This window comes from Lampris incognitus, chromosome 18 (assembly GCF_029633865.1).
Source record: "Lampris incognitus isolate fLamInc1 chromosome 18, fLamInc1.hap2, whole genome shotgun sequence".
Lineage (NCBI taxonomy): Eukaryota > Metazoa > Chordata > Actinopteri > Lampriformes > Lampridae > Lampris > Lampris incognitus.
In genome coordinates, this window is record NC_079228.1 from 21,336,974 (window position 1) to 21,363,300 (window position 26,327).

General features: G+C 42.9%; 1 protein-coding gene across 2 annotated transcripts in view; it reads right to left on the reverse strand.

The window, feature by feature from the left end:
* The window catches only part of vps50 (VPS50 EARP/GARPII complex subunit), a 188,420-nt gene that overhangs the window by 80,563 nt on the left and 81,530 nt on the right, over window positions 1-26,327 (reverse strand). For both annotated transcript variants that reach the window (XM_056298098.1, XM_056298099.1), the window contains exon 13: window positions 20,670-20,802. In XM_056298098.1, the coding sequence (XP_056154073.1) occupies window positions 20,670-20,802 (133 nt within the window). The remainder of the gene's footprint in view (window positions 1-20,669; window positions 20,803-26,327) is intronic.

Here is a 26,327-nt window from a genome sequence, read left to right on the forward strand (position 1 = left end):
AGTGGGGGAAAAAAAACAACTTTTTGGACCATACAGATAGTTGCTTACAGCAGCTTTGACACTAGGGACTTAAGGCATGGCAGGCAGCAGGCAACTGGAAAACCTGCTAGGCATGATTTTATTGCAGGTTTGGAGTCTACTGTTGAGCCAGGTCAACTCTGATAGTGTAGGTCATCAGATTGATAATGTAGCTTATCAGACTGATACTGTCTCTCCTTCCCTTCCATGTCATGCGCAGGTTTTCTTGCACAGCAAAAGCTAACCACAACGATTTAATTACAATATGTACTTCTGGCAGTGTCAATGTGTATCACAAATAATCTCACCAAATCACAACTGTATCTCTCCGTCAACATGAACGCAGGCCTCCCAATTCCCCGATTCCTACACTTAGACATCTTGCCCCAATTAAAATGACCTCATCCACTGCTAGCCCCAATAAAAGGCATATCCCAGCAAATCCTAGTAGTACACAACCGGCAAAAATTGGTTTTATCAATACGAGATCACTGTCTAGCAAAGCGATGCTGGTAAATGATGATCTTGGGGCATAGCTTTGATATGCTATGTCTATGCAAAATTTGGCTGAACCCGAAAGTTTTCTTATCACTAAATGATGCCTCACCGACTGACTACACTAATGCTCATGCTGCTAAAGCTACCAAACATGGTGGAAGTGTGGCGACAATGGCTCAGACGTAGGGCAGGATGTCTGGTAACTGGAGGGTTGCAGGTTCGATCCTCAGTCCCTCCTTCCAAAAATGTTGATCCATGAGCAAGACACTTGACTGCTCCTAGCTACAGTGTGTGTTGGAATGGGTTAAATGTAGATGATGAATTTCTCCATAGGGATTAATAAAGTACATCTTAAATCCAAACTGCCCCCGATCAGCTGGTAGTTTACCTTGCATGGTTGACATTGTGTGTGTGTGTGGCATTCACTGATTATCAAGCACTTTGAGTGGCTATTAGAGCTAGAAAAGCACTATAGAAATGCAATCCACTTACTATTTGTTGCCCTAATTTATAACCCTATTTTTAAACTGGGCTAAAAATCTGATATTAAATTTGAATCTTTTGAGGTGTTAGTCATATCACCATCTGCAACAGCCATTAACAGCTCTGTCCAGGTTAATGGACTCCTGCCATTTTACTTTGTTTTTCTCTACTGGCCACCTGGGCCGTACTCCCAATTTTTAGATGATTTCACAGAATTTTTGTCAGACCTTGCTACTCGTGCTGACAATTTCTTAATCTTTGATGATTTCAATATCCATCTAAATAAAACATCTGATCCTCTTGGTAAGGCTTTTTCAACAGTTCTTGATACCTTTGGTTTTGTTCAGTATGTGCAAGACACCACCCATCGCAGTGGCAACACTCTTGATCTGAATCTAGCACATGGTGGAGTTGTTTCTGATCTGACTGTCTCTTCTCTTACATCTGCTGCATCAGACCACTTTCTTATCAAATTTCAGGCAGCACTTTCTTGTCTTCACAGCTGTGGCACCAATGTGTTTAGCACCTGTCAACCCTGATAGCACTTGGTGTTAGAATGCCAGAGGCCCTGGCTCCTTTCGCTGAATTGACTGGCTGAGTCGATAGCTTTACTAGTGACCTAAATGTAACTCTTTCTAATCTTCTCAAGTTAGTGGCACCTCTAACAACCAAAATTAGACACCAAAGAAAATCAACACCCTAGTTCACTGACGAGACACGTGTTCTTAAACTGGCCTGTATGGCTTAATTAATGTCAATAAACACAAGCCTATATTTCTCTTTAGAAACAAAATAAGTAAACTACTTACAAAGCCTGTGATTACACTTTATTATAAGGACTCTCAGACTGTCCCAGTACTTTCAAGTTTTGAGACTGTCATGCTGGAAATATTGTCCAAGCTGGCTTTGGCAGCCAAACCTACAACTTGCCTTCTTGACCCCCTCCCTGCTAAACCTTTCAAAGAACTTTGGCGATTCCTGGATCCTCCGATACTAAATACTATAAATTGATATCTTACCTCGGCAGTTTTCCTACTAGTTTTAAAATTGCCTTAGTTAAACCTCTCTCAGTGAAACCAAATCTTGATCCAGGGGTTCTCAATACCTATAGACCAATCTCCAACCTATCTTTAATTTCCAAAATTCTGGAAAGAGTTGTAGCTGATCAACTTTCGGCCTATCTTTCCAACAACAATCTCGTTGAACCATTTCAATCTATGTTTAGAGCCTGTCATTCCACTGAAACTGTATTCACGTAAGTGGTGAATGACCATTTGCTTGCTATGGATTCCAATTCCACATCAGTGCTACTGTTGCTTGATCTGTTTTGGACCACCTTGAGAATTACATATGTGTTTCAGGGCTTTCTCTGTCTTGGCTTAAGTCTTATCTGATAGAACACAGTGTGCCTTACATGATAATGTTACATCTGATTTCTCTGCAGTGAAATATGGCGTACCCCAGGGCTCAGTTCTTGGTCCTTTGCTATTTATTCTCCCTTTACATCTCTCCTCTTGGCCATATTATACGGAGCTATGCAATAAATTTCCACTGCTACACTGATGATACTCATCTGTATGTACCTGTCAAGTCAGACAACCATTCTCATACAAGAAATCTAGTGGCATGCTTGTCTGCAGTGAAAAATTGGATGTCATCTAACGTCTTACTACTTAATTCTGAAACAAAAAAAAAAAACAAAAAAAACAAGATGCTGGTTATCGACCCTGCAAGAAAAAGTCACCTTGGACCACCTTGAGAATTACATAGATGGTATCTCTTGGTATCTCTTGACAATTGTGTGATCTCCCAAAGTTCCGCAGCCAAAAATATTGGTGTTATTTTTAATCAATCCCTATCTTTTGAATTTCACATTAGAGAAATCACCAAGACTGCCTTTTTCCACCAACGAAACGTTGCCAAAATTCTGTCTTTTCTGTCCATGGTGGATGCTAAGATCCTGATCCATGCTTTTGTTTCATCCAGATTAGATTACTGCAATGTAATTTTTTTTCTGGCCTGCCACGTGCTAGTACTTAAAACCATCAGCTGGTTCAAAATGCTGCTGCTAGAATATTAACTAAAACAAAAAAGTTTGACAATATCACACCAATTCTAGCCTCCCTTCACTGGCTCCCTGTTCATGCTAGATCTGACTTGTTCAAGTGCTACTTTTAACCTATAAAATACTTGATGGGCTTGCCTCCTTGTATTTGTCTGATCTGATACAGCATTAAGTACCTTCTCGTGCCATCCATTCTGAAAGTGCAGGCCTCCTCTCTGTCCCTAGAGTTAATAAGAAGTCTTTCGGCTGCCGAACCTTCTCTTTGTGTGCCCCCTTTAATTGGAATAGTCTCCCAGCCAACATCAGCGAATCTGACTCTGTAGACTCTTTCAAATCCAAAACCCATCTGTTCTCATTAGCTTTCAATTGTATCTTATTTCTTTGGTAGTTTGACTTCCTTCTGAGTGTTGTCACAACTATCCTCTTTTGGGGAGGCCTCAGTCTAATTGTATTTATACTGTAGGTCTTAGCAGTAATCTCTTGGTTTTGTGCTGCCGACAAGAATGTTCACTAAACTTTCTGAATGTATCGCAAAATTCTAACCTTCTGTTTATCTCTGAGCAAGTGTGCCCATGTTGTGAGCCTGTCCCCCTCTCTCTTTTTCTCTCCGTCTTTCTCTCTCTTGCTTTCCAGGACTATTTCTCTTCCTTTATGGTCTGTCTGATGACCATAGATCATCTCTCTCTTTGAACCACCTGATGACTTTGGAGGCTGTTTGTGATGCGTCCTGTTTTCCCTCGGACACAATCCAACCTTCCTGGAGATTTAGTATGCTATCGTGTGTGCTGTTCTCATTAAAAATTGCTTTTATATTATTTGTTTTAGCTATGACAACTTCGGCATCAGTCTCTCATCTTCTCTCATCTTCTTTCTGTGTGTGTGTGAATGCTGTGTCAAAGTCTGCCTCGCCTCATGTGTATGTGAAGTCTATTCTGTCTGCAAGGCCCCACTGGGCAGAGCTGGTTTTGTGGAGCAGGGTCCCACCAGCTCTTGACTACATCTGTGGGGTTCCTGTTGTTGACTTGGATGGATACAGAGTCACTAAATTTGCCGTGCACTCTATACAAGTTTATTACCCAGCACATTTCAATTTTCTAAATTTTATGGATTAACTGTATGTATTCTACATTACCTTGCTCTGTGTAATCTATAATGTCGCATTATAATTATGTTATTTTTGAGTATTTTGTGCATTTGAAACCTATTGCATGTCTGTCCATCCTGGAAGAGGGATCCCTCCTCTGTTGCTCTTTCCTGGGGTTTTTTCTCCTGATAAGGTTTTTTTTGTGTGGATTTTTTCCTCATTCGGATTAAGGGTCCAAGGGTAGAGGGTGTCGTGTCATGTACTGTTGTATATTGCACTGATTGTAAAGCCCTTTGGGTCTACCTAGCGAATTTGGGCTGTACAAATAAACTTCAGTTGACATTTGTGCTTTCATTGGATGCTGAGACGAGGTCTCCTTTGATCTTTGCATCAGTGGAAGTGATGCTGGTTTTATGGCAGCGGTGCAGTGGAAGAATGCACAGCCATACACAACACGCACAGACACATTAGCACAGACACAATATAACATGCACACAAGCATTTATTCACAAGTTTTCAGAAAAGGTAGGTAGGCGACTGGCTGGGGGGAAGTTGTTATAGGGGGAAGTCCATCACCACTAAGGTAATGTAGGGTTGATGGTAGGAATGATGTCAGCTAGAAAGTCTGATTTCATTTAAACCCCTTGGAATTTTCTGAATATTCTTTGGACAAAAAGGAACAAAAAAGACAGGGCAGGACAATTCCTGATTGCTGTTCTTTATCCACCAGCATCAAATGCTGGCAAATACAGTCCTTACTTTTAATAAGCAGTGGGATATTGTGGTACGACGTACAGATATGAAAGTTAATCCTGGAAATAGAAATCAGTGGTCTAAGAATTAAGGGTGTCATCTATTGTAGCTACCTGAATTTCATGCTGCTTCAACTTTCTTACATTCTCTCCCTGTAATACCACATTTGAATGCAATGGAATATTTTTTCTCTCGTCACTAACACATTAATTTAACACATTAACAAAGCCAAGCTTTTTTTTTAATTCAAGAACATTTGTTTGTTATTTTAAGTCTCATAATGCTTATTTCAAGAATATTTTCTTATTCTACTGGCAGATATGATGCTTGTTTCAAGAAAGAGTACTTGTTTCATGATGAACACTTGTTATTATGAGAAATTTTCCCTAAACAGGAAAATAAATCTTAAAGAATGAAACTTGATTTGAGATAATCTTTTTTTCGAGTAAATGTCTTGAAACAAGTCTTATAATCATGAAACAATTGCACTTTCCTGAAACGACCAATATTATCTGCCAGTGAGATAGGAAAACTTCACTAGCAATATCTTGAAATAAGAATTATGAGACTTAAAATGAGATAAAATACCTTGATAAGCTGGTCTTTTTTCTCCCCCTAGAGTCAGTTCTTTATAGGTAAGACTTTGGCAGTAGTGAGGTAGGTTTGTATGAGCATTGAACAGTTAGATTTAGCAATTTTTTACCATTCCTCACTGCAAATTCATTCTAACTGCCAAATTCGATTGAGAGCGGCAGTAGACAGTAATGTTTAGGCCAAACCATATACTCTCAATAGGAATTAAGTCTCAAGTTTTACCTTGGTGTTGTGTTGTTTGTTCTGTGCCCAAATGCTTTGCTTTCTAGCCAAAGAGTTCTACTCACATTGGACCATAAAATCTTCTTCCTGAGAGTCTCAGATTTTCTAACATGGTCTCTAGCAAACTCAAGATCCTGATTTATGTTCAACTTTCTCTTTAGTGGCTTGCTTCTGGCCACTCTCTGTGCACTGAAGGGATTGGTGATCTCTGACAGTTTCTGCCACTTCAACCAATGAGCTGTGCAAATCTGAACATTATTGCTAATCTCCTGGTCAACTGAGCCAGTGAGGATGCACAAGCCAGTGCATTCTTAGTGCCAGTCCAAAGCCCGGATAAATTAGGAGGGATGCGTCTAGATTGAAGATAGATTCAAGATATACTTTTATTAATCCCCTTAGGGAAATTTATCTTCTGCATTTAACCCATCCTAACCATGTAGCTAGGAGCAGTGGGCAGCCGCCGTGCAGCACCCGGGGACCAACACCGGTTCTTCTTTCCGTTGCCTTGCTCAGGGGCACAGGCAGGAAGTACATCCGGCATAAAACCTTTGCCAAATCACATATGCGGATCACAAATCAGATTTCCAACTCTTCTGCCATGGTGTGGATGGGAGAAGAAATGGGGTAGGGGTAATTCCGAAGGAAGAGTATGTCAAGAGTGTGTTAGATATGAAGAAAGTGTCAGATAGAGTGAAGAGTATGAAGTAGGAAATCGAAGGTGTGAAGATGAACATTATCAGCACATATGCCCGACAAGTTAGATGTGAGATGGAAGAGAAAGAAGAATTCTGTAGTGAGTTGGATGAAGTGGTGGAGAGTGTAACCAAGGAAGAGAGAGTGGTGATTGGGGTGGACTTCAATGGGCATGTTGGTGAAGGGAACAGAGGTGATGAGGAGGTGATGGGTAGGTATGGTGTCAAGTAGAGGAATATGGAAGGACAGAGGGTGGTGGATTTTGTGAAAAGGATGGAAATGGTTGTGGTGAATACTTATTTCAAGAAGAGGGAGGAACACAGGGTGATGTAAAAGAATGGAAGAAGGTGCAAACTGGTGGACTACATCTTATGCAGTAGGTGCAATCTGAAAGGGATTAGAGACTGGAAGGTGGTGACAGGGGAGAACGTAGCTAGGCAGCATCGGATGGTGGTCTGTAGGATGACTTTGGAGATCAAGAAGAGGAAGAGAGTGAAAGCAGGGCCAAGGATCAAATGGGGGAAGTTGAAGAAGGAAAACTGTTGCGTGGAGTTCAGGGAGGTGTTAAGACAGGCACTAGAAGGTAGTGAAGAGTTGCCGGATGGCTGGGCAACTACTGCAGATATAATAAGGGAGACAGCTAGGAAGGTACTTGGTGTGTCATCTGGACAGAGGAAGGAAGACAAGGAGACTTGGTGGTGGAATGAGGAAGTACAGGAAAGGATACAGAGGAAGAGGTTGGCAAAGAAGAAGTGGGCTAGTCAGAGAGATGAAGTAGACAGAAGTACAAGGAGATGTAGCGTAAAGCGAGGAGAGAGGTGGCGAAAGCAAAGGAAAAGGTATATGGCGAGTTGTATGTGCGATTGGACATGAAGGAAGAAGAGAAGGACTTACACTCACCGGCCACTTTATTAGGCAAACCTGTCCAACTGCTCGTTAACGCAAATTTCTAATCAGCCAATCACATGGCAGCAACTCAATGCATTTAGGCATGTAGACATGGTCAAGACGATCTGCTGCAGTTCAAACCGAGCATCAGAATGGGGAAGAAAGGTGATTTGAGTGACTTTGAACGTGGCATGGTTGTTGGTGCCAGACGGGCTGGTCTGAGTATTTCAGAAACTGCTGATCTACTGGGATTTTCACGCACAACCATCTCTAGGGTTTACAGAGAATGGTCCGAAAAAGAGAAAATATCCAGTGAGCGGCCGTTCTGTGGGCGAAAATGCCTTGTTGATGCCAGAGGTCAGGGGAGAATGGCCAGACTGGTTCGAGCTGATAGAAAGGCAACAGTAACTCAAATAATCACTCATTACAACCGAGGTATGCAGAAGAGCATCTCTGAACGCACAACACGTCGAACCTTGAGGCAGATGGGCTACAGCAGCAGAAGACCACACTGGGTGCCACTCCTGTCAGCTAAGAACAGGAAACTGAGGCTACAATTCGCACAGGCTCACCAAAATTGGACAATAGAAGATTGGAAAAACGTTGCCTGGTCTGATGAGTCTCGATTTCTGCTGCGACATTCGGATGGTAGGGTCAGAATTTGGTGTCAACAACATGAAAGCATGGATCCATCCTGCCTTGTATCAACGGTTCAGGCTGGTGGTGGTGGTGTAATGGCTCGGGGGATATTTTCTTGGCACACTTTGGGCCCCTTAGTACCAACTTGAGCATCGTGTCAACGCCACAGCCTACCTGAGTATTGTTGCTGACCATGTCCATCCCTTTATGACCACAGTGTTCCCATCTTCTGATGGCTACTTCCAGCAGGATAACGCACCATGTCATAAAGCTCGAATCATCTCAGACTGGTTTCTTGAACATGACAATGAGTTCACTGTACTCAAATGGCCTCCACAGTCACCAGATCTCAATCCAATAGAGCACCTTTGGGATGTGGTGGACCGGGAGATTCGCATCATGGATGTGCAGCCGACAAATCTGCAGCAACTGCGTGATGCTATCATGTCAATATGGACCAAACTCTCTGAGGAATGTTTCCAGTACCTTGTTGAATCTATGCCACGAAGGACTAAGGCAGTTCTGAAGGCAAAAGGGGTCCAACCCGGTACTAGCAAGGTGTACCTAATAAAGTGGCCAGTGAGTGTATAATGATTGGCTAGACAGAGGGACTGAGCTGGGAAGGATGTGCAGCAGGTTAGGGTGATGAAGGATAGAGATGGAAATGTGCTGACAAGCGAGGAGCGTGTGATGAGAAGGTGGAAGGCGTACTTTGAGGGGCTGAAGAAAATGAGAGGGAGAGAAGGTTGGATGATGTGGGGATAGTGAATCAGGAAGTGTGGTGGATTAGCAAGGAGGAAGAGAGGGCAGCTATGAAGAGGATGAAGAGTGGGAAGGCGGTTGGTCCAGATGACATACCTGTGGAGGCATGGAGGTGTTTAGGAGAGATGGCAGTGGAGTTTTTAACTAGATTGTTTAACATAATCTTGGAAAGTTAAATGATGCCTGCGGAGTGGAGAAGAAGCATACTGGTACCGATTTTGAAGAATAAGGGTGATGTGCAGACCTGTAGTAACTACTAGGGTGATGAAGGATAGAGATATGGGACAGAGTAATAGAAGCTAGGTTAAGGGGAGGGTGATGATTAGTGAGCAGCATACCGCAAAAGAGCACTACAGATGCAATGTTTGCTTTGAGATTGTTAATGGCAAAGTATAGAGAAGGTCAGAAGGAGTTACTTTGTGTCTTTGTGGATTTAGAGAAAGCATATGACAGGGTGCCGGGAGAGGAGGTGTGGTATTGTATGAGGAAGTCAGGAGTTGCAGAGAAGTATGTAGGAGTGGTGCAGGATATGTATGAAGGCAGTGTGAAAGTGGTGAGGTGTGCAGTTGGAATGACAGATGGGTTCAAGGTGAAGGCGGGATTACATCAAGGATCGCCTCTGAGCCCTTTCTTGTTTGCAATGGTGATATACAGGTTGACACACATAATTAAGACAGACAGACAGACAGACAGACAGACACAATCTTTCAACAGTATTTTGAAAATAAGAAGCTGAGAAACTCTTTGAAAGATGAAGGGTACGGAGAGCTCTGCCCTGCAAAGGTCAGGTTCACCTTGTGAGATTTTCATACTCCGCTTGACATGTAGCTTTAACATAACATTGTTCTCTTGTATAGGTTTGTGTGCGGACCAATGAGTCACACACAAGAGCTACACTAATCTCTCTCCTGAAGATATGATAAGCGACAGAGAAGATCTGCTGTCCTATATTGGATTTTGACAGACATTTTAAATTACAACTAAAACACTAGCAGAGCGACAGACTACTCAAGAGAAATTTATGAGAGGGTTTAACGCAATGGGAACATTGGGAACAAGCCTGAAAATTTTCAATAGTTCTTCTGCATTCTCAGACAAACAATCTGACAGTAGCCTCCTCTACTGACAGATCGGCTCTCATTAGATATTCCCCGTCAAGGACAAAACATCAGCACTTTTAGCTGATGGCTGAACTATGCCATCCTTGACAGAGAATGGGTAAGAGAACAAGGCTGAGTGCTGATTTGTGGCACAGAATGCCAAATGTCTTATCAACAGATCAAGAGTGACACGCATCCACTCTCTAAGTGGTGCTTATCTTTCATACATGTGTCTAAATGCATGGGAAAAAAGGTACCATTTACTCTGCACAATGCGCACTCATACACACTGTTCCAGAGAGAGAGAGACACACACACACACACACACACACACACACACACACACACACACACACACACACACACATACATATTTTTCTATCTGTTTCGTTCCTATCCCTTACTTTTCTCTTACCTTACTCTTTTCTATTGAGCACACACACACACACACACACACACACACACACACCACACACACACCACACACACACACACACACACACACACACACACACACACACACAAGCATGTACAGGCAAACCATCGAAACCAATTTACAACAAACTTGCTTGTAGTTTTAACTGTACTGAATCAAACCTTCGCTTTAATTGATTTTTATATCTCCAGTTCGACATCTCTGCTGCTACGCAGGGATGGATCTTCAAGGCTTTTGATCACTGGATGAGCCTAAATATTTAGCAGCCAACACAGCAAGTAACATTTCCATTTGATCACGTTTTAATCCCAGCTAGCAAAGGTAATTTTGGATCTTGCTGTGATCATGAATACCAATTTAGTTTTGTAATCAACAACCTTCTCTCTTCTCCCCGACAACCGATAACGATCACCAGAATAAGCAGGGCATTGCCATATTAGTGCGATATGCCATCTCGGGGCCATGATTTGGAAACTCAAGCTTCAAGCATCTTTAGATTATTGCAATAGATGGTATCCTTATCCATATCAGATTACTATGTTTACCTAGAATGCAACCATGCTGCATATACTATTAAAACCCTGCCTATATTTAATATTTCCTCCACAACAACGTCGATATTGTTAAAATGCCACTATCAGTGCATTGCTGGTCTTCAGTTGCACGAAGTGCTCCACCTACAGAGTATGCATTTAACTGCAATTGTAAACTGTTGTAACAACCATGGAACACCACTGAAGAAAACATCCTGGCTACAGAATGGCGTCCAGGTAGCGTAGTGGTCTATTCCGTTGCCTACTAACACAGGGATCGCCGGTTCAAATCCCCGTGTTACCTCCGGCTTGGTCGGGCGTCCCTACAGACACTATTAGCCATGTCTGCAGGTGGGAAGCTGGATGTGGGTATGTGTCCTGGTCCGCTACACTAGCGCATCCTCTGGTCGGTCGGGGCGCCTGCTCGGGGGGAGGGGGAACTGGGGGGAATAGTGTGAGCCTCCCATGTGCTACGTCCCCATGGTGAGACTCCTCACTATCAGGTGAAAAGAAGCGGCTGGCGACTCCACATGTATCAGAGGAGGCATGTGGTAGTAGTCTGCAGCCCTCCCCGGCTCAGCAGAGGGGGTGGAGCAAGGACTGGCATGGCTTGGAAAATAGGGTAATTGGCTGGGTACAATTGGGGAGAAAAAGCCAAAAAAGAGCCTGACTACAGCTTGGACTGGATGAGCTATGTTTAATGTAACATGATTATCTCACAGGACATCCTTTGTCTCAGGACAGCACCTGTTTGAAGCTCTGCCAAAGCCAGCAGGGTAGAATGAACATCTGAGTCAACCCCTTTAAGACAAGGGCACAGCAGAAAGTGGAGAACCACTGCGACAAGGAAACGTGGCGTACTGCAGATTTGTTTAGTGCGAATGTGGGGGAAGACATAGAGAGAGGAAAAGTGAGGGAGAGACATGAACTTCAAATGAGTTTGGGGTTGTGAAAGGTGGGAGACAACCGTCAACCTTAAAGACGAAGAGAGAGAGGCAGTGTGACTGAGAGACAGATAACAGTAGAGCAAGAGGAGATAAGTAGGTGGGACATTGCCAGGTTGTGTCTGCAGCAGAGGGAGAAGGGCATCACCTCAGTCTGACTCTCAGGGTTAACAAAAAGAAGTGTATAGAGAGGGGAGAGATAAAACAGTGGAGAAACTGGGAAACAGGAGATGTTGACATAACAACAGTGGGGGGGGGGCAAAAAAGAACAAAACCAACAACAAAATATGAAAAAAATGTAAAAGGACTCCAAGTCCTCACTTATTTTAATTTTAATGTTACAAGTTCTCGTTCCCGCTGCAGAAGGATAAGTAGGGAAAGGTGGTGAGTAGAGAAAGAAATTACTTGACAAGAGGAGATTGAGGGAGGTAAATATTAATGAGGAGTGCAGAAATAGTCCTTGGGTAGTAGTCAGTGTTTAATCTTTGTTAGGATTGTGGATAACAGAGTTGTTAATGAGTCATCACAGCAACACCCTCAGGGACTCCCTCTCTCTTGTTTCTCCTCCCATTCAAAGCCATGGGTCATGAGCCACAGAGTGACAACATGTGCCTGACTTACTAAAAGGTGGACCTAAACACTACTCGGATTTCATCAGAAAATGAAAAAGACCGAGTCCAAATGGAGGCAAATGAAAAACACACTGCTTGGACTTTGTCAGTGATGCAATGCGGGGGGCTCATTATCACAAATTAAATTCCAAGTTAACCGATACCCCGCAGCGAACGAGAAGAGGAGTGGAAACCAAGGCTATAAACAAATAAACAGAGATGGGGAGCAGGAACAGCAGGAAGGCTAACTTGAATAAAAAAAGATTTGAAGAATAAGGAAACGCAAAACAGCTGTGGTTGACAGTAAAACGTGAGATTGATCCCTCTTTCCAAATTTTGGTCAAATGGCATAAACAGAGCCTTAAGGGAGCCATTACAGAAGGACACCATTTCCCCAAAGCCAAAGGCAAAGGTGTTAGTGGTGTGAAAGTCAAAATAAAACTAAATAAAACAAAGAAATTAAAATAAACCCAGAGAAAATTGATAAGGCTTCAAATTTCTCTGGGCTTGAAACCCCAAGAATCTCTGTGCACACAAATGCTCAAACAGAGGTAATCACAAAACGGCATATCACTGAAAGTGCCAGGGAAATAGTTATTCAGGCTTTCTCTTCCACACCCGCCCTCTCTCAGGTCTCAGTTAATAAGCTTATAGATCATTTTAATTCTAAAATTGCAGATGTTATCGATGCTATTGCACCTGCTAAGGTGAAGGTGGTCTCTGGTAAGAAAAGATCTCCATGAAGATGTGCCACGCTGGTCAGAAAAAAAGAGTGTCATAAAGCTGAATGCAGGTGACGAAAAACAAATCTCACTGTTCATTATAACATCTATAAAGGGAGACTGCGCATTTATAATTTGGAACTGAGAAATGCAAGGTGGTCCTACTTCTCTGACATCGTTGCCAAACACAATAATAATGTACGTGCCTTGTTTGCTACTGTTGACAGGCTAGCAACCCCCCCAGTGGCAGCAGCCTCTGAATTTGTATCTACCAGGGCCTGCAATGAATTTGCCTCCTTCTTCAAATAGTGTGTCACAATTTGATTCCATCAACCATAAAAACTTGGAGGACATTATACAACGTTCGAAATCCTCCTCCTGCTGCCTAGATATTCTGTCAACAGGCTTTTTCAAAAATGTTTCGAATTGCATGTCCTCAGATCTTTCACAAATTGTCAACACATCTCTTCTCTCAGGTCTCTTCCCACAGGCCCTGAAAACTGCAGTCATCAAGCCACTCTTAAAAAAATAATAATCTAGACACTTCACTAATGAACAGCTATAGGCCCATATCAAACCTCACGTTTCTAAGTAAAATAATTGAAAAAGCTGTTTTCCAGCAGCTCAACAACCTTTTGGCACTAAACACCAGTTTCAATGTCTTCCAGTAAGGATTCCGACCACACCACAGCACTGAGACTGCTCTTGTTAAGGTCTTTAATGACATCCGCTTAGGCACAGACAGTGGCAGAATCCCCCGGTATTATTGGATCTCAGTGCTGCATTCAACACAGTTGACTATAACTTATAACTGGACTAACTGGAAAACTGGGTGGGACTTTCTGGCACAGCACTAAACTGGTTTGAATCCTACTTAAAGACAGAGACTACTTTGTGTCTATAGGTAATTACAAATCTGAGTGTACAAAAATGACCTGTGGAGTTCTTCAGGGCTCCATTCTGGGGCCGCTTTTGTTTAACATCTATACGTTCCCACTAGTCCAGATTATGGAAAACAATAAAATATGTTATCATAATTATGCAGATGACATAAAGACTTACATAACCATATCACCAGGGGACTATAATCCCATACAAGCACTGAGTAAGTGCATGGAACAAATCAATGATTGGATGTCTCAGAATTTTCTTTAGTTAAATCATGATAAAATGTAAGTACTTGTCTTTGGAGCCAAGGAAGAACAATTAAAAGTCAGCACTCAGCTATAATTGGTGATGTCTAAAACCACAAACCAAGCCAGAAATCTTGGTGTAGTCATGGACTCAGACCTGAATTTAGATAGCCACATTAAGACAGTTATAAAGTCAGCCTACTACGACCTGAAGAATATATCAAGAATCAAGATTTATGTCTCAGCAGGATTTGGAAAAACTTGTCCATGCATTTATCTTCAGTCAACTCGACCACTGTAACGGTGTCTTTACAGGTCTTTCTAAAAACAATCAATTAACAGCTGCAGCTGAATCAGAACGCTGCTGCTCAAGTCCTTACTAAGACCAAATGAGTGGCTCACATCATCCCAGTCCTGAGGCCAGCACACTGGATCCCTGTCCGTGAAAGAATTTATTTTAAAATTCTGCTCTTGGTTTAAAAAGCACTGAATGGTTTAAGGCCAAATATATTTCTGACCTACTGCTACACTATGAACCATCCAGACCACTCAAATCGTCTGAGACAGGTCTGCTTTCTGTCCCGAGTCATAACTAAACATGGAGAGGCAGCTTTCAGTTTTTATGCACCACATATCTGGAACAAACTCCTGGTAAACTGCAAGTCTGCTGCAACTCAGTTCTTTTAAATCTAGGATGGAGACATTCCTCTTTGCTGCTGCCTTTTATTAAATAAAACTTGAAGCTTTTTTATTTTCGTTTACACTGCACTGTAACTTTTACTCTTTTTATTTGTTTTTAAATGTATTTTTATCGCCTTATGTTGCTTTTCTTAATGCCTTTTATGTTTTATGTAAAGCACTTTGAATTGCCTTGATGCTGAAATGTGATATACAAATAAATTTAAAAGAAAAGAAAAAAAGAAAAAAGAAAGACTAACAGGGGCATGGTTTAGGCATTAGTTTGTTGGCAGGTGGAATTATAAATGGTTCATCTGGGCAATGTGAAACACCTGTGTTTATTTAAACACCCCAATTGTGAGAGAGGAGGAAGGCTGGAGATGCTGAAAAGCTGAAACTCTGCATCATATATATGGCTTAATAATGATTTTGGACATGAAGCCTTTGAAAACTGCATGATTTAGACTTGGCTGTTTGTTGAAGGGAATTTGTATTGACTGAGTACCGGGCTTCTAAATTGCGTAAGACCATAAATATTGTCAATTTGAGTATTGTCTCCACCGTGTCATTCCTCCTGAGGTGCCTGAGGCCTGTCACAGACACCAACAACAAAAGGCGGTCACGGGCCATGAAAAGCAATTTAGCTGCTGATAGCCTTGGAAAATGAAGATACTGACTGAGAATAGGCATCTTAAAAAAGGCCCTGAGATGAGTGCAATTGGAGGCAATGAAAAGTGTAATTGTCACTCCATCCCCTGGGGATTGTCCCATTATTCAGCTCTCCGGACCTACTTGATTAGCCGGGCAATCCTCTGAAAACGCTTTAAGTCAAATGTTATCAGCACATCTAGCAAGTTTGACATGCCTTGATGTGAGTCATTTTTTTCCTGAGTCAAGAGGCGAATGTGCAGTTCAAATGTAAGGTCTCTAGGTTTATTTAAAAAGCATAAAAGGAAAAAAGTAAATTGAAACTTTCGCAAATTCTCACTAGCCCCCCCTTGTACGTATAGTGCCTAGTAGCATTGCCACACATCTCTTATACAGATGGTATACATGTGGTAATGAAAATGCATCTCATGTGACCTTATAATAATCCGAATACACGTTGCATCTATTTTCACATATTTGTTGTATGTGGAATTGCTAATGCACGTTCATTACTGAGACAATGCAAGTCTCTGACCCTCTTTAAAAAGGTGAATTCCATGATTGGGTTTCCATCTGTTTTCATACCTGGGTTTTATATCTCGTTAAGCTCTCTGGAAAAAAATAAAAATTGCCATTATTTATACTGATCCTTGGACATGAAGGGGCAATGCTGTGTTTAACATTTTTTTTCAGGCTAGAATTTGAATAACAGGAGAGGTACTTGAAATCTTATGAAAATTAATCAAACTACTATGTGCTCCTTCTCAGAAACCATAGCTGGGTTGAACATGTTGGGGGGGGGGTAATATACAGTATTGCATGGGCAAATGCAGCTAGGGTGAAGATTAAGCCTTGTTTAGTCAAAGGAAGGCATGCTTGAATACAAAAACAAGATGAAGGGATTCAATTAAGAAAAGCACAACATAACCAAATAAGTATTACATGGTCTGTAAACCATAAGCTATTTCACACAGTTTGATTCCATAGCTGAGTTTCTATGGTATGTCCCTACTAAGTCTACATGATGTGTGCAGCCAATTTCTACCTTGTCAAAAAAGTGACAAGAGTATTGACAAATTGACAGCTCCAAATTGACAGCTCCAAATTGCTGAATGTGTCACTCATGGCATGGGAGGGGCAGCCTCAGCACACATCAATATTAGCCCAAGCTGTCCATGTCCGAGCTTTGTCTCAGATCCAAGCCAGGCCTTGAATATCTACTTAAATGCACTCCAATGTATTCACACATAAAAAGGAGCCCTCTACATGCCTGACAGGCATCAGTGTTGATCCAACATGACAGTGTGTGCTGTACAGCACCAAATCCAAGCTGGCAGGTAACAAGATGACCCTGGCCCATATTGCCTCCTGCCCGACCTTTCCTTTTATCGAGTGGTGAAATTAACAACTGATAAATTACACTGACCAGCTCAACACATCAAGATTGCCATGGCCTTAAACACAGGGGGGTTGTCTGTCACTTTCCTAGTGACTGGGAGGTGAAAGTGTGTGTGTGTGTGTGTGTGTGTGTGTGTGTGTGTGTGTGTGTGTGTGTGTGTGTGTGTGTGTGTGTGTGTGTGTGTGTGTGTGTGTGTGTGTGTGTGTTTGTGTGTGTGTGTGTGACATATGTAAGATCTATACTACGCAAGGTAGATATGCAAGGTGACAGGGACAAGTGTGAGATGGAGGTCACCATCACTGCAAAATCACTATTTGACAAATTGGACAAACGTGTAAATTATTCCTCTTAAGGGCTACCCACATTAACAAACAGCAGTGGAGGGGAAACTTAGGACAATGTAAAGGCCGAGGAGACCTTCACATATGGGACAGAGGTGACAGCCAATCAAATCATGTGATGATGGATGGCCTAGCCCTCCACAAACAGGTATTTGAAATGAATATAAGATATGCCCTTTCCCTTTGCAGTGGTTCGCTGCTGTATTTCTTTTTTGAGGGGATTTTTCCCCCTTTTTCTCCCCAGTTGTATTCAGCCAATTACCCCACTCTTCCGAGCCATCCCAGTCGCTGCTCCACCCTCTCTGCCGACCCGGGGAGGGCTGCAGACTACCACGTCTCCTCCGATACATATGGAGTCACCAGCTGCTTCTTTTCACTTGACAGTGAGGAGTTTCACCAGGGGGACATAGCGCGTGACAGGATCACACTATTCTCCCTAGTTCCCCCTCCCCCCGAACAGGCGCCCCAACTGACCAGAGGAGGTGCTAGTGCAATGACTGGGACACATACTACCCACAGACACGGCCTATTGTGTCTGTAGGGACGCCTGACCAAGCCGGAGGTAACACGGGGATTCGAACCGGCGAGCCCCGTGTTCGTAGGCAATGGAATAGACCAACGCTGCCATATTTCTAATAAAGGTTCCTGATCATTTCAGCTTGCCCAGCCATTCACAAATCAAGGGTCATCATAACACCTGTCATCTGTTTGCATAACCGATTCTACTACAGCGTAAGGAGTGGATAATAGAAAATGACTCAAAGCACTGGACAGGAAGAAAAGTTTGTGTGACAAATTTTGTTATGTGGATGCCAATATCTAACAAAAACTTTTGACACAGAAAATGAAAATGATGACATTCATCAAAATCGATTGATCTTTCTATTCCTACCTTGGGACTAACATCCCATAATGTGGGGTTTCGTGCTAACCCTCAAAGTTTGCATTGCCCTGACAGCCAAGTCACTAAGAGGCTGCTGTTGTCAACTGTGGATGCTGCAGGACAGGAAGGATATTACAGGACACAAGCAGAAGCCTTCATGTGGACAGCCCTGGTGTAGTATTCTGATTGTTATACCTGGGTCATGGCTTGAAAACAGCTATGTTCCAATATACTATAATGACACAAGAGAATATATTTGATTATATTTTTAACTGAAATGAAGAGCACTTTTGTATCCAGATAACACTAGAAGGTTACTTAAGACAGCATTAAAAACCTAAAAGAAAACTAAAAGTCATAATGTTCCTTTTATCTCAACCATTGGCCATATGTGCAGAAATATTGTAATGACAGCTAAAAAACCTGTCATCGCAGCACCTGAAAGCCCAGTTCCTTTATGTTATCGACAGGGCACAATCACAATGTGTCACGCGAATTTCACAAACATGACATGCATTTGCACGCATGATTTAACCTCTGCATTGTTTATCCTTGGACACGATCCAGTGAGCCCTGTTAATTTTACAACTAAATTTATCTAATCCGAGATCAACAAAGAAATGACAATGATGTTTGTAATGCGCATTTATGTCAAGATAAATTGAGTGTCAGAGAATTCTCATAATAATCGTATGCAAATTAGATTCACAGTTTTACATATTACTGTGTGTCAAAGCTTAGAATCTTAATGCGCGTCCTTATGGACAAGTGCTACAGGAGAGAATAAAATGATTTTCCCAATGTCAACAGGACAAGTATCACCTGGGGACCTCATGTGATTTAGAAATTACCCCCCCCAATATCTGGAGCTCGTGCGGCGCATTTGCACGGGACAAGCGAAGTATATAGTTTACTTGAATGTTCTGAAATTATCCCCCCGGATATGAGTGAAAATGTCAAGGCTCCGTGTAACATCCACACTTTCTGCAAATAGGTCTCCATGCTGTGTAGCAAGATGAGCCTCCTGAATTTGCACCCAAGAAGCTGTCAAAACTTATAGGGTGTCTGGGTGGCGTGGCGGTCTATTCCATTGCCTAGCAACACGGAGATCAGCGATTCGAATCCCAGTGTTACCTTCGGCTTGGTTGGACGTTCCTACAGAAACAATTGGCCATGTCTGCGGGTGGAAAGCCGGATGTGGGTATGTGTCCTGATTGCTGCACTAGCTACTCCTCTGGTCAGTTGGGGTGCCTGTTCAGGGGGGAGGGGTTACTGGGGGAAATAGCGTGATCCTCCCATGCACTACATCCCCTGGTGAAACTCCTGTCAGGTGAAAAGAAGTGGCTGGCGACTCCACATGTATCGGAGGAGACGTGGTAGTCTGCAGCCCTCCCTGGATTGGTAGAGGGGGTGGAGCACCGACCAGGACGGCTCGGAAGATCGGGGTAATTGGCCAAGTACAATTGGGGAGAAAAAAACAACAACTTCCGTTTATAATTTCCACCACAGCCTCCATAATTCTCGACCAGGAAAGAGGCAGAAAAAAGGAGCGGAGAAAACAAAAAACCTCGCTAAAAAAATATGACCCCAAATTACTGAGTTGCCGATTCGCACAGGACTAATATCATCAGATGACCTCCGTCTTTGCCGAAATATGGTAGGTAATCTACACTGGAATTTTCATGTTACAAATTACGGACATGGCCGATTCGCATGGGATTAAGATCACAGACAGTCTTCGCAATTATTACTAGAGGTCCCCAGGTTAGTCCCGTGTGAATAGGACTTGTGTAATGATTACTATTCTATTTCAGACTTATTTAGCTTTTACACAGAACGGGATTATCAAAAACTGAAAATCATAATCCCACTCCACAAGTAAGAGCATAATACTCTGATTACAAATAGCATTACAACTGTGCTGCAGCAAAAGCCTGGTGCCCATTCAGAACCTCTCATTTCATACACAGAGGTCATTAAGGCTCCTTCCCGAGGTACAGAGCCGAATAAACCCATTAGAAATCAAATTAATCACAAGGGTGGGCCTGAATGGCCCACTATGTAATGAAAGTCGACCCCTTTTCACTTAGTCTGTATAAATTCATTTTATGGGTTCCTTCATAGGCTTATAAAAAAGAAAGGTAAATGTGCAATTAAAAATGCCTGGTTGAAAGAAGAGTGAGATATTTACAGTAGAGGAAGAGACATCGAGAAGGGGAGGAAATGGTGAGCAAGCAGAGTTGAAAACAAAATGTTATATTGGATCACAGTGACAGTGAGACCCATGAGAAAGCCACTTGTATCCCCCAAGGGTATCTGGTGAACTTGAAAGGTGTTGTGTTGTAACCCTTGTGTCTAGATCTGAGATGTACTCCTTTGAAAAGGTGGTTATGGATTTCCTCAAGGAGTGGTTCACCTTTTGTCATCACACAGCAGTGACTATTGCAATGGTGGTCTTGTCTGTTCGGCATAATATGAAAACCAACTGACATCTGACTGACCAGAAATTTGATTTTGATGTAGAGGAATAGAGGAATCTTACCTGGGGTGGGTGAGACCTCCTCTTTGTCATGTTCCTCATGCCACTGCATGGTGCGATAGTAGCTTAGCATCACTTCCCACAATGCTTTGCACAGGTCTGTCAGACAGGGTATGTAGCTGTCCGGGGTGATATGCTGCCAAGAGGTGGAGGAGACATGCTCGATGAGTTTTGATAGCACTGGAATACTTTTGCTTATTGTCACTACTATTGTTTCACATTTTTTTTGTTGTTTGTCTTAAATTTCAGTAAAGAATATTCCAGAAAGACTAATTAAAATTTGGATGTGGTACACTACATTAGACAAATTACATATTTCCAAAATATCTGTGTTGGGTACAAAATGGTGAGGCTGTAAGGGTAACACCTTTCCTTAATTAAAATAATTATATCATTTAATAATCACGACTGAGGTGCAAATTTCATTTCATGTGAAAGATATGCCCTCAAAACATCCATCCATTATCCGAACCGCTTATCTTGCTCTCAGGGTCGCGGGGATGCTAGAGCCTATCCCAGCAGTCATTGGGTGGCAGGTGGGGAGACACCCAGGACAGGCTGCCAGGCCATCACACAGGGCTGACATACACATACACACACATTCATACCTAGGGACAATTCAGTATCGCCAATTCGTCTTTGGACTGTGGGAGGAAACCGGAGCCCCCGGAAGAAACCTACACAAACACGGGGAGAACATGCAAACTCCACACAGAGGACGACCCGGGATGACACCCAAGGTTGGACTACCCCGGGGTTCAAACCCAGGACCTTCTTGCTGTGAGGCGACCACACTAACCACTACACCAGGGGTCAGGAACCTTTTTGACTGGGAGAGCCATAAAAGCCAAATATTTCTAAATATATTTCATTGAGAGCCATATAGTATTTTTAACGTATAATAAATGAAATATGTCTTACTTTTATTGCGACTTCTGGTGCTGCATGGCGTATCGAAGTGCCGCTTTATATGTGACCGTTTCATCGATGCAATGTTATCATTGCATATGAGACATACGGCAGATCCTGCTCTCTCCACAAATGCAGATTCCTCTGCGCACGCAGCCTGGAATGCACGGTAACCACCGTCTTTTTTTCATTTCGCCCTCTTTTCCCTTACAAGGGTTGAAGCGGATAAACTAGTTGGCTATCTGATCAAATTGATTTCTTCACCTTTACAATGACCCGGACATGCTCGCGAGCCATTGGTTCCCGACCCGACCCACGGGTGACCCGTGACCCGTGAAATTTATCTTCAAAACTAATTTCTGTTTACTTTAAAATGACACAGTATTATTAAGAAATATCACAAGTATTTTAAAATCAGTTCCAAACTGATTTTTTTTTCAACTCAAAATTGTCTGGGAGCCATATGCCGTCACCGGAAGAGCCATATATGGCTCGCGAGCCATAGGTTCCCGACCGCTGCACTACACCATCATGCCACCCCCTCATAACAATCATTCAAAATTGTTATATGAATCACATTCAACACAACACTGCACCATATGGGATAACAATCATTTCAGAAGGCACAAAGGATTGTTTCTGATCATTAGACAGTGGCTGATGTTATTCACCAACTTCCATCTCAGAAGCCAAGTACAAGCCTGTTTCTGAGGTCTTTCAAGTGCAGAGAGAGCAGAAATTTGCATGTCTGTGTGCATGTGTGTGCGTGTGTGTGTGCGTGTTGAGTGAGACCTTGGCCCACTTTATTACAGTGGAGTTGGCAAAATGAGACATTTTTGAGGCAGCTGACAAGGCTCCATGGAAAATATCTCAAACCAAGCCTCTAACGTGTTCAGATAAGCAGCTGATCTCCGCCTGGTGAAACTGTGATGTCGAAAGGAGACCCTTCATGACTTCATTAGAGCCCCGATAGTAAACGGGGGTAACCGGGCCTCCTGCTATGTTTTGCAAAAGCATTACAAATTATACACAGCAAGCCTCACAAACCCTTGGCTTCTGTAAAGGGGAAATAAACAGCTTAATGGATCCAGCTGTGGAAAAACCAAACAGGAGTGAGGTTCCACAACAATTTATGTATTATGAGAGTTCTTGTTTCCAACTTCTTCTGGGTGTCTTTGACAGTTCACCGCAGGCCTGTAAATCAGCCATGGCCAGGTCTCCCGAGTGATGAACCACCATTCAGCCACCAGGCCATACTTCCAGTAAAATATGTCTTGGCAAAACCATCAGGCTGGATTTATGATTGTTGGGTGACAGTAAACAAGTTAAGTAATACAACAACTGCTGTCTGCAAAGACTTGCAGCACAGCAGGCCCCTATCAAGAGCAAATAAAATAAATGGCAGGCTCGTCTGCGTTGTTCTCAAGGGGGGGTGCTTACCGTTATTCTAAATTCAATAAACTATGGGTAGTAAAGCAAGTGATGTAAAACCTGTTAGTTTGATCTAATACGTCCTTAGGCCTTGAAATTATGAGCTCTAAACTTTAAAATAGTGTATGGTATTCGAACAACATGGATAGTATGAACTCAACACTTTCAGCGAGCAACACCTCCTTCTTTTGTTATTACAAAATGGAATCACATTATTGCTGGCTGAATGAATAAATTACACAACAATGGGCCAAACCTGCGGGACACTACATCTCAGGGCTATAATTTTGAGAGTTGTTATTCAAAAAGATGGTGGAGGATAGGAATGCAAACAAATACAGCCGAAGAGTCTATAGTGCCAAAGGCCTGTACCATCCGATACCAGGAGTGTTCTTTTCACCTGACAGTGAGGAGTTTTGCAAGGGGGATGGTACATGTGGGAGGATCACGCTTCCCCCTCCCCCCTGAACAGGCCCCCTGACCGACCAGAGGAGGCACCAGTGCAGTGACCAGGACACATACCCACATCCGGCTTCCCACCCGCAGACACGGCCAATTTTGTCTGCACAGACACCCAACCAAGCAGGAGGTAACACGGGGATTCGAACCGGCGATCCCTGTGTTGGTAGGCAATGGAATAGACTGCCACACCACCCAGCAGACACCCCCCCCCCCCATGGTGAGTTCTTAAAGGGGTAGTAAACCTTTTTTGAGCTGAAAACAAGCTGCTATTGGACTAGAAATGATTGTCCTCATGATAAATGCAATAGAACGAAACACAATGCACAGCCGTTATGAGGGAGAAACTCTATTAAACGCACATTACGATCAACCCCATCTGAATTACATGCTCAGCGTGGAGGACATCAAAAACCCCGACATCCGTGTGACGTGGGCAGCACACATGGGGTCCATCACGTCAGACCAGTAAAATATGAGGTGGGTAGAAAGGCGACATGCCAGCGTCGGCCATCTAAGCTCTCTAGGAAGACTTGTGTGAAGCTGGAATGAGGGGTTTTACTACGAAACTCCCAACATCAGTCTAACCCACACCATCATCACTGACCTCTTCATCTACACCCCTCCTCTTTTTTAATCCTTTTTGTAAATACGAGTATGTGGACACAGGCAAAAAAAAAAAAAAAAACACAAAACAAAACAAAACGAGTGTTTACTTATTCTTTAAATACACATACACTCTATACCCAGTTTTAAATACATAGTCTCAGCCATATAGTTTTAGTCCACCTTCTTCTTCTTCTTCTTTTGGCTTATTCCCCGTTTCTCAGGGGTCAGTCACCACAGCGGATTTTTGCCCTCCACAGCTTTCTGTCTGACGCATCCCTCTCCCGCAGTCCAACCCTCCTCACATCCTCCTCTATCTGGTCTCTCCATCTTTTCCTTGGTCTTCCTCTTTTTCTTTTGCCAGGTATTTCCAGGTCCAACACCTTCTTTTCTATATAGTCCATGCCTCCTCTCTGTACATATCCAAACCATCTCAATCTTGTCTCTCTCAACTTCTCATCCATTCCTCTGATGTTGAACGTAGCTCTCACTTCTTCATTTCTCTTCTGGTCTTTTCATTTAGTCTTAGTCCATCAATAACTATAAAACGTACCGTAAAAAATCCAGTGACTTAGATCAATTGTAAGCATGCAAGCATGACAATCATAAAAGTACTTAACCATATGATTCAGATAGGAGACAGCAACATGACATGGCTCATTAAATCTATCAGTAGGATCATATAAAAGTTGGTACCAATAACGCTATCAGCATCACAGTGGGTCAAACGTACTCTTTATTTTGCTGTATCAGTTGAATGGGGATTAGAAAGAAAGCACAAGGTGTCCAAAGTGGGCTTTATCAGCAGGACCTACTGGTTCCAGCTGTAGTGCATTACTCTGTGCCTTCATCTTTACATTAAAAGCTGAGGTCAATATGAGGGCTCGCTGGCAGCGGCCAGAGGACGACACATAAAATGTAACAGTGTGAGAGGGATCGAGCCTTGCATTTCAACAAGACCTCATTCTCCTGTCACGCTGCACCAGACGCATTATCTCAAAACTCCAGCGGACTGCGGGATCCATTTCATCTTAGCCACTTCAATCGCCATTTAACTTCAAAAGGTATTTGCAGGCAATAATACTCTTCTTAATAGATAGATAGATTCTTTATTGTCCCTTTTCCACAGAAATTTGCTGTCATGGTCTGTACAGAGCCTCACATCAGCACACAGGTACATAAATACAGTAAATACCATAACATGACTACATGAAGGACAACCACCCATCCATCCATTATCCTAGCTGCTTATCCCAATCAGGGTCACAGGATGCTGGAGCCTATCCCAGCAGTCATTGGGTGGCAGGCGGGGAGACACCCTGGACAGGCCACCAGTCCATCACAGGGCCCATGAAGGACAACCATACAAGATATATGAATGATAGAAAGAGAGAGATGGAGAGAATGATACAGAATGAGAGAGACAGAGAATGATAGAGAGAATGACAGAATTTGAGAGAGAGAGAGGGAGAGAGAGAGAGAGAGAGAGAGAGAGAAAGAGACACACACACACACACACATTTATGCACACAAACCTACATAGAAACACATAGCACTTATATACACTGCTCAAAAAAATAAAGGGAACACATAAGCAATGCAATGTAGCTCCAAGTCAATCACACTTTTGAGATATCAACCTGTCCAGTTAGGAAGCAACACTGATTTGTGAATCAATTTCACGTGGAAATTAGATAATTTGCAAGACAACCCCTATAAAAGGAATGGATTTGCAGGTGGTGGCCACAGACCATTTGCCTGTCCTCATCTTTTCTGGCCGATCTTTGGTTAGTTTTTCATTGTGCTAGTGCCCTCACCACTAGAGGTGGCATGAGGCGGTATCTGCAACCTACAGAAGTTGCTCAGGTAGTGCAGCTCATCCAGGATGGCACATCAATGCGTGCTGTGGCAAGAAGATTTGATGTGTCTCCCAGCACAGTGTCCAGAGCATGGAGGAGGTACCAAGAGACAGGCCAGTACACCAGGAGACGTGGAGGGGGCCGCAGGAGGACAACAACCCCGCAGCAGGACCGCTATCTGGTCCTTTGTGCAAGGAGGAACAGGAGGAGCACTGCCGGAGCCCTACAAAACGACCTTCAACAGGCCACTAATGTGCAGGTTCCTGCTCAAACAGTGAGAAACAGAATGCATGAGGATGGTATGAGGGCCCGACGTCCACAATTGGGGCCTGTGCTCACAGCCCAACACCGTGCAGCTCGACTGACCTTTGCCAGAGAACATCTTGGTTGGCAGATT